At 49.7% G+C, this 9,505-nt stretch overlaps 1 protein-coding gene across 1 annotated transcript; it reads right to left on the bottom strand.

Annotated features, from left to right (window-relative positions):
- Positions 1–855: 855 nt before the first annotated feature.
- mpz (myelin protein zero) lies at positions 856–9,009 on the bottom strand. Its single transcript, XM_073031021.1, has 6 exons — positions 8,825–9,009; positions 5,425–5,591; positions 4,755–4,968; positions 4,030–4,177; positions 3,220–3,268; positions 856–2,370 (listed from the first exon to the last, which is right to left on the bottom strand). The coding sequence occupies exons 1-6, from the start codon at positions 8,883–8,885 to the stop codon at positions 2,272–2,274; spliced, it is 738 nt and encodes a 245-aa protein (XP_072887122.1). The 5' UTR covers positions 8,886–9,009; the 3' UTR covers positions 856–2,271.
- Positions 9,010–9,505: the final 496 nt, after the last annotated feature.

Raw genomic sequence — 9,505 nt, 5'->3', positions numbered from 1 at the left:
ATGGCTACCACGAGAGGGTACAGTTTTAAGCTGCTTGGAAGTAGGTGCGGAGGAGATGTCAGGGGTAAGTTTTTTACGCAGAGAGTGGTGAGTGCTTGGAATGGGCTGCCAGTGATGGTGGTGGAGGCAATAAGGTCTTTTAAGAAACTCCTGGATAGGTAAATGGAGCTTAGAAAAATAGAGGGCTATGGGTAACCGTAGATAATTTCTAAAGTAAGTACATGCTTGGTACAGCATTGTGAGCCAAAGGGCCTGTATTGTGCTGGAGGTTTTCTATGTTTCTATGTTTCTACAATGCTTACCCATGCCTGATCTATACTTTCTCTATTTTGTCAATTCAGGTTCTCTTCAGATGTTTCTTAAACATTATTTACTTCCTCCACCCCTAATAGATAGTGTGCTGCAGACTCCAAGCATTCTTTGGAGGAAAGCAAATACCCTCTTAATGTCATTCCCTCCCATTGTTTAGACACCATTTTCATTTTTATTGTCGATTCCATCTATGCTCCTCACAGTTTTGTACACTCACATCACTCTCCCATCAACCTTGTCCTCTCCAAGGAAAACAGATCCAACCCTTCCCAGTCTCCCTTCATCACTGAAACAGCCAAGAAAAAATCCTCAAGAATCTCCACTGCAGTGTCCCCTGCACTGTCATAATCTTGCAGTGCTCTGAAGATGTCCCAGCACTCTGTTCCCACTGCTCTTTGACCAAAAGAGTGCTGAAACCCTCCCTTGCCTACCCTACCCCTACGACAGGTATAAAGCATGCCTGCTGCCTATATCATATGGCTGAACAAGTACAGAGCTGAGAGAGCTACAGTCCCCAGTAATCATCCACTCACACGAGGCAGGCAGGTTTCTATCTTATATTCTTTATTACTGAAATGTCTGTTACATCATTAGGGGGCCTCTGCTTTTCCATTCTCACACACTCGGCAGAGGTTGCAGACCCCATGGGATTAGACACAGATTCTTGCCGTTAATTCCATTAATACAACAAACAGGATAACCCGCATTGCAATGTTAGTCTTACGGCCTGTCTTGGGAGAGAGGGGGAAGTGTCACCCCCCCTTGACCTGTCTGGGTGGGGGAGTACAGGGGGTTGGAGGGGGTCATTGGTGAGACATGACAGACAGCCCAACTCAGGCACTATTCAGGTCAGGTCCCCAAACAGCCAATTACAGCTTGGGGTCAGAGCAGTGCTTGAGTGGGCCAACTTGAGTTTGAGCAGAGTGCACTCTTGAGCTGACCAATGGTGGCCATTGTGTCTCAGGTCATTAATGAACTCAATTGACCAGTGGCAGCCAGTGTCTCTCTGGTCATTGGCCAGCCAAGCTGATCAATGGCAGCCAATGTCTTCCTGGGTGCTGGCCAGCCAGGCTGATAAATGACAGCCAAAGAGCAGCCAGGCTGACGAATGAAACCAAAGTCTTTCTGGTCATCGGTCAGCCAAACTGACCAATGGTGGCCAGAATCTCAGCCCCTTCCTGATTTTGTTCTTTTGGTTTCAGAAGCCAGATTTTTGGTAGTTCAGAGTAACAACCAGCCCCATCCCTGCTCCCGGAGCTGTGCTGGGGTTGAGGCACTTGTTGGTTGGGTCTTCTTCCACCCCCTTGAGCATACAGTGAGGGTTTGGGATGCACCCAGAGACATAAGATAGTACCGTCTGGGGTGAGCCAGGGGAGGAGAGGGTCAGTTTTGGCCATCAGGAATGAAAGGGGATGGGATTCCCAGGGTCACGGGTAATGTTTCCAATGCAGGGTCACCCCTACCCTCTGCCACCAATGGGGCAGGAAATGGGAGAGAGGTTAGGTTGTCTGCTTGCCCCCACAACCCTAACTGACCTGACGCAGGAACCACACATACCAACTCCAAGGGCCGTTGGCAATCGTTGGAGTCCACAAGGATTGCCCCTTCCCCTTTGCCCTATTCCAATATCACCCCCCCCCCACCAACCTATTCTCAACCCAGCTGGACCACCAACCCCCTTGCCAAGCCCTGGGACTGCATGGAGGTGGTAGAGGAGCCCGAGGTGAGGGAGAGCTGGAAGACGGGAAGGGGGGAGCTGCAACTTGTGGTGATGGGTAGGCATTGGCAGAGTCTGGCCGGTTATCTGGTGACGGCCCCTGGACCCCTGCCCTCGGTGTCACTGCCGGTGTCCGAATCTGTCAGCGTCAGCTCGATAGTCATAAGCACACGCTGGCCGTCCCCAGCCCTGGCCGGTGCCCCTGCATTGCCCCTCCCAGCGCCCCCCCGGCGGGCTAACCGCTATTTCCGCTCCCTCTTGGACTCCGAGGTCTTCGCCTTCTTCTCACTGGCCCCCTTGCCGCTCTTGCTCTGGTCCAGGGTGGCGTAGAGGACAGGGCCCTGACCGGGAGAGAGGCCGCATGGAGATCAGCCCATCCCCGTCACCTTCACTGTCCCTCCACTCACAACCCACCCTCCATCCTCACCACCGATCCAGCACCACCCATTCCTCCCTTCACCACCCTTCCCCCCCCTCTCTCCATCCCTGTCACCAATCCAGTAGCCCCCTTCCCTCCCTTCACCACCTCCCTCCCTCCCACCCACCCACCCATTGCCACAATTTACTTCCCTCCCACCATTCATCCCTTCACAGACTATCCAGAGTACTGGAATAACCCCCTCCCATCCCTTCAGGAACACTCTGCTCCTTTCCCTTCCTGACCTCCCTACTCCCCCTCCCCTCACATCCTGCAATTGTTGCTCCTCCTTTCTCCCCTCAATCCGCTTTGGTCACCTCCCATTTTTCTCACTCATCTACTCTCTTCACCATTCTCTGTTACATCCCTTTTTGATCCTCCCTCCCCTTACCTTTAATCCATCCTACCCCAAGACTCTATTCCACTGCCAATATCTTACCAAATTACCTCATCCCTTACCCATTTCCCCTCTACCTATAAACTTGCCATCCCCAGAGCCCTCCCTCCACACCTTCTCCAGTCCCCTGACCCCTCCCTTCCAAGCACTCCTCCAAAACCTCTATCCACTGGACAGACAGCTCCCTCCACTTCCCCTCCCCTTCCCTCCCCCCTCCCACCTTGCCCATGATCTCTCCCATGTACCCCTCTTTCCCAGACCTCAGTAAGATCAGGGGGACTGGTCATCCTGGGAAATGGGAAGTCCTCTCCGATCCGCCGGCAGAGAGCTCCAGACTTAGAACCCTCCCTTCCACCCGCCAGGTTTCATACTCACCTTAGTCCCAGTCCCAGACTTCCCGCTGGCCTTTCCACGTTCTGCAGCACTGCAGGGGGATCAAAGTGAACATATCATGGTTATTTAGGATATCAGGGCTCTGATCTGGTGGATTATACACAGAATCACAGATCTCCAGGCAGGGATCTAATCCGGGGGTGTAGGGAGACGGTATATATCCAACAACAGATCTCTGGAAGTGGGTTATAGGCTGAAGTCTAATCCAAGAGTTCAGGAGGTCTACATATACAATAGAACCCCAAGAGTGGGTTACTGCTGGGAATTAAGCTAGGGTTTCAGGTATTTATATATGGAAATACAGTGGGAGTGAGTTACAATTTGAAATCTAATCTAATCTAATCTAATCCTGGAGGTTGGGATCTCATCCAAGGGTTTGGTGAGTTTATATAGTAAATCCTTGGGAGTGGATTACAAACTGGGATCTGATCAACTATTATCTTGCGCTCTCTTTCGCTTACTCACTTTCATTTTTTCATGTTCTCTCACATTCTTCCGTTTCTACATTCACTTTTCCTCATTTTCTTCATTTCTCTCATTCCTTTCTCATTTCCTCATTCTCTCTCCCTGATTAACTTCATTTCTATCTTACATTTTCTTTATCTCTCTCATTGTCATACACTCTGTCTCTCATTCTCTCTTCCACTCCCTGTCTCTCTCTCCCAGATGCCTCCATGTCTTGTTTTTCTCATTCTATCTCTCTCCTTCATTGTTGGTCTCTCTCATTCTCTCAGTCCCTTCACCTCTCCCTCTCATTCCTTCTGTCTCTCTCTGTCTCATTCCCTCATTTACCTGGCTCCTTTGAAGAAGATGGTCTCACTCCTTGCCCGTCTCCGGACAATGTAGCGGAACAGGTATAGTCCTCCAACAATTAGTAGAATGATCCCAAGGAAGGTGCCGATGATAGCACCCGACACAACTCCAGCACCGATGGGGGGAACTGTGGAGAGCACACAGAGGAAACCTTACATCAAGTACTTGCAGTAATGTCCTACCACCAAGATCACCATAATGCCTCTGTACAAATCCCCAGCAACTGTATTTCAACTGTGCAACCCCTCAACCTGCCTCTGTCATCCCAGACTTGGTATCTTGAATCCCTTTAGCCCTTACACCAATCCCAGTCTCTGTAATACCCTCCAGCACCTATACTCTCCTCATCTCTTTAACCCTCCTTGACACATACACCCCTACCTATCTCATGACCCACTCAGGCCCCTACACCCCTCGCTCTCTCCATGACCCACTCCAGTCTGTAGGGCTCAGTCATCCAGCCAATGGCACTCGTACCTCCAGCTCCTTGTGTCCTACTTTCTGGAATTCCCAGAAGAGTTTGTGCATCTCCCCTCTCTCCCTCCTCTCCCTAGGCTGAGCTTGACTTGTGTAAAGCTGATTGTTCAGTACACTTTACAACACTTCAGATATTTTGAAGCAGTTGATGCAAATGACATAGTCATGAGGGTTGGGCTGACATAGTGTGTTAAATGTCTACACAGGATGTACGTGGTTTGGCTTACTTCTGTCGTAGACTGTCAGATGAACATCTGATGAGGTTCCAATCACATCTGGAGGGTTCTTGACATCACAGGTGTAGGTACCATTGTCGATGTAGTCCAGATTTCGGATGACAATTGAACCATCGTGCTTGGATATATCCCCAACCCATTCCACTCTCCCTTTGAATTGGCCCCACTTCTCAATGTAAGGAACTCCATTGCCATAGTGAAAGATCTGTAAAGTGAATGAGAGGTGTAAACATATTCGTATACTGTCCCATCACATATTCCCAGGACATGGGTCAGACACACAGTGAAACTCCCTCCACACTGTCCCATCACACACTCCCAGGGCACAGGTCAGACACAGAGTGAAGCCCCCTCTACACTGTCCTGTCATACAGCTCCAGGGTAAAATATAATCTCCTTTGAAGAATCCACAGATGCATTGTATGTGTATAGGATGTTCACGCACTCCCTGCATTCCCCAGTATCAGATTTCGGAGGGCTTCCCATTGAGCAACCCACAGTTGTCAGATCAGCTGCTTCTTCCACTATTCCATCTTGCTGAGCTTGACTGTGCTACATTAGGGGCTCATTACCCCTTAAGCCTGAGCTCCAACTAGCACATAGGTAGTACCTAGCACCTTCCAGTGCTGACCATACACTTTCCAACCACAGCAGCACTCACCGAGATAATTTCTCTGGAGTTGTCAGGGCGGAATCTCCAGCTCAGTGTGGTGAGATCAGAGACGTACTCACTGGACCAGAATCCACAGTACAGCGTCACATCCGAGCCGACAGTTTTGTGGAGATTATGGTGCGTGGACACCGAGATGGCATGTGTGGAGCTCAGCACTGACCAATGAAAAGAGAATCAGGTTAATCCAGCTCCCTCACCCTTCTACCCCAGAACCCCATGTCACTGGCTGTGTCCCAATTGATGTTAATCCAGCTCCCTCATCCTGCAATCTGTTAAGCATGCCATTGCATGCAGGGGTCAGGCACAGGATGAAGCTCCTTCTACACTGTCCCATCACACACTTCCAGGACACGAGTCAGAAAAAGTGTGCTGTTTCCACTCTGTTCCACCACATGCTCCCAGATCATGGGTGGATGAAAGGTTTGCTCAGTAGCAGGTGGCAGAGGATCGTGGTGGATGATTATATTTCTGACTGGAAGTCTGTGAGTAGCAAGTGTACTACAGGGGTTGGTGATGCAATACTTGTTTCTGAAATTTATCAATGACCTGGATGTGATGTAGATGATACTATCAGTAGGTCATCTTGATAGGAGCATTTCTGCTCCAGATGGTGAAGGAAGCTTGTGCAGTGCTACAGCAGGACATAGATCAGTTGGAAGGCTGGGCAGAACACTGGCAGTTGCAGTTTAATTCCAACCAGTGCCAGCTGTTGCACTTTAAAGGGTAAACAAGGGCACTACAGTAGCATGGTAGTTAGTGTACACTATTACAGCTCAGGGCTTTGGAGGTCTTTTCCAATGCCATCTGTAAGACCTTTTGTATGTTCCTTCCCGCAAGCACCTGCATTTCCTTCGGGTGCTCCAATTTCCTCCCACAGTACAATGATGTACCAGTTAGTAAGTTAATTGGTCATTATAAATTGCCCAGTGATTAAGCTAGGGTTAATTAGATGGGTTGCTGGGCTAGAATGGCCTGTTCCACACTGTATCGTTAAATAAAAATAAACAACAGATGTGCTCAGTGGTCAGGCCTTGGGGAGTACTGGCATTCAAATTTATAGTTCCTCCAAAATGGGAACACAGGTTGATCTGGTAAAGGTGTATAGCATGCTACCAGAGATTCCTCTGGAACACTCATTATGGAGCAGAGGGGTACAAGTGATGACGCAGACAGACAATGTGGTAAAAAAGACGTTTAACACACAGGTCTTCATCAATCACGGCAGTCAGTATGGGAATTGGTTCAGTTGTATAAGTTGCTGGTGAGGCGACAGTTGGAGCTTTGGTCACCCTCTGATAGGAAAGATTGCAGAGAGGATTTACAAGAATGTTGATAGGATAGAGGGTCTGAGTTACAGGAAGAGGTTGGCCAGGCTAGGTTTTTATTACGCAGAACATATGCGACTGAGGGGAGATCTTATAGAAGTGTTTAAGATCATGAGAGGTGCAGATAAGGTGGATGGTACCAGTCTCTTCCTGGGGTGGGGAATTCCAAACCTAGGGGAATAGGTTTTAGAGTGAGGGGTAAGATTTAAAAGGGACCTGTGGAGCAACTTCTTCACTCAAAGGCTGGTGAGTACATGGATCAAACTTCCAGAGGAAGTATTTGAGGCACATAAGAAGCACTTGGATAGGCCTTTGTGAGAAGGGATTTGTGCTTAGAGGGAAATGGGCCAAATGCAGGAAATTAGGTGGGCACCATGTTGGGTGAAGGACATGTATCACTGCTGCATTGCACTTTGGCTCTCTGCTGGCCTTTGTCAGCCTGGACATCAACTATAGCAGCTTGGATGTCAGGTTATAAGTTTATAAATCATCAATTAGACCTGACTTACAGAATCAGATGAGGTTCTGGTGCCCCACACAATAGGAAGGATGGGACTGCATCGGGGAGGGTGCAAAGGAGATTCACCAGGATGCTGTCTGCATTAGTTTGAAGGAGAGACTGGATGGACAGGCTTTGTATTCCCTGGAGCAGAAGAGGCCTTGGGATTACTTTGGGATAACCTAATTGAGTTGTACATAAGAATGAGGGAACAGACAGGGTATACAGTAGGAATCTGTTTGCTTTGGTGGGGTTGCTTAAAGCAAGAGGGTTTAGATATCTGATTGCATGATTCCATAAAGCTCACTCTAAGCATCCCATCACACTCCCAGGGTCAGACACAGAGTGAAGCTCCCTCTACACTATCCCATTACACACACCCAGGGTCAGACACAGAGTGAAGCTCCCTCTACACCATCCTAGCACACACTCCCAGGGTCAGACAAAGAGTGAAGCTCCCACTACACTATCCCATCACACACTCCCAGGGTCAGTCACAGGGTGAAGCTCCCTCTACACCAACCCATTACACAATCTCAGGATCAGACAAAGAGTGAAGCTCCCTCTAAACTGTCCCATCACTCACTCCCAGGGTACAGGTCAGATACAGAGTGAAGATTTCTCCACTGATTTCCTGTCCTTGCTCTCTGTGAAAGAGAAGGATTATCAATTTATTTCAGTGACTGGATGTTAGATTCCATACTCCACCTCCAGCCATAGCCATCCCACAGGATGGCATTCCAGGGAAAGTTGCATGGGCTCTGGCATTCCGTGGGAACAGAATAGCAAACAACTGAAAGGGCCTGGTTAGGTGTTTGTCTTCGGAAGCATTAAACATACCCCACATCTTTTCATACTAACTGGGCAGCCCAGTCTCTGTCGGTGGGAATTAACCTCTCACCACCCCCATTCTGACATACGCTGAGTGGCCTGTCCACTATTGGAGGAGTGGAGGGGGAAAGGGAATTAACCTTCTCACTTCCTTCTCTGCACCTCCACACTGGGTGGTCCAGGCTGTTTCCTATTGGGCTATTAATTCTCTCTCCTCACCCCCAGAGGCACACACCAGGCAGCCTGTCCCATATCAATGAGATAAACCTGCTCGCCCTCTCCCCCACCCACCCACCCACACACACACCAGGCAGCCTCACCGATATCTGTGGGATTAACCATCTCACACTCTCTCCCCACCCACCCACACGAGGCAGCCTATCCCGTATCTATAAAATTAACCCCCTTGTTCACTCTCCCCACACAGACACCCACACGGTGCAGCCTGTCCCATACCTGTGAGATTAACCCTCTCTCCCCACCCACTCACCCATCCACACACACCAGGTAGTCTGTCTCATATCTATAAAATTAACCCCCTTGCCCCCTCTCCCCACAAAGACACCCACACCAGGCAGCCTGTCCCATATCCGTGAGATTAACCCCCTCACCCTACCCACCCACCCACACCAAGCAGCCTGTCTCATACGCACGGCACGAACCCCCTCATGCCCCATTGACCATGTAGCACCGACTGGAGTTGGGGTGAAGGGGCCATTGCTGTGCATCTTACCAGAGAGTGCGTAGAGCACGGCGACACAGCAGACAGATGCAGCTTTCCCGTTATGGCACATGCCTGCGCCAGGAGCTTGTGTTCGAGGGAACGATGAAGGTAGAGAGGATCTCCCTGGCGTTTAGTGATGCCCTGCTGTTACTCAGCCAGCCCTTGTCCTGCGCTCTATCTCGATAACAGAGTGCCAGCGGCCACTTTTAAGGCACATTGAACCCACCCCTTGGATGTCAGTGGGGCAGGGTGGGCTGGACCGGTTGGCAGTGACAGGGAGCAGGGCTGCACTGGGCGGGCATTCAGCTCACGTACAAAGAAACAAGTGTTTGGTGGCAGAGCGCGCACACTCGAACACTCACACACTCACACACACACAAGCACAGAGAATTCCAGGGATTGTTCTGGAACAAAGGAGGGAGTCTACTCATCCATCGGCACACGGGGGAGATGTCACTGAGAGACTGCCGCTGACATTACCAGTTAACTGCCTGCTCTCTGAAAACTTCACTCTGTCCCACAGGGCATGGCGAGGCAGAAGTTTTATAGCATGCTAATCTTCAGGTTTGGGGGTTTATATACACATAACAAACCCCCAGGAAGGGATTACAGGATGGGATCTAATTCTGGAATTTGTGGTGTTTATATGTAGATTAACAGGTCCACAGGAATGAGTTACAGGCTGGGATC

The sequence above is a fragment of the Hemitrygon akajei genome, chromosome 27 (genome assembly GCF_048418815.1).
Source record: "Hemitrygon akajei chromosome 27, sHemAka1.3, whole genome shotgun sequence".
NCBI classification, from domain to species: Eukaryota; Metazoa; Chordata; class Chondrichthyes; order Myliobatiformes; family Dasyatidae; genus Hemitrygon; species Hemitrygon akajei.
Note: the sequence above shows the minus strand (reverse complement) of the source record. Positions and strands in the feature narration are given on the sequence as shown.

What these genes read in the sequence shown, in the direction of transcription:
- mpz (XM_073031021.1), bottom strand. Translation starts at nt 8,885, where the DNA reads ATGTGCCATAACGGGAAAGCTGCATCTGTCTGCTGTGTCGCCGTGCTC. An exon ending in CGTGCTCTACGCACTCTCTG is followed by an intron (nt 5,592 to 8,824) that starts GTAAGATGCACA and finishes TTCATTGGTCAG; the next exon opens with TGCTGAGCTCCACACATGCC. An exon ending in ACTCCAGAGAAATTATCTCG is followed by an intron (nt 4,969 to 5,424) that starts GTGAGTGCTGCT and finishes TTCACTTTACAG; the next exon opens with ATCTTTCACTATGGCAATGG.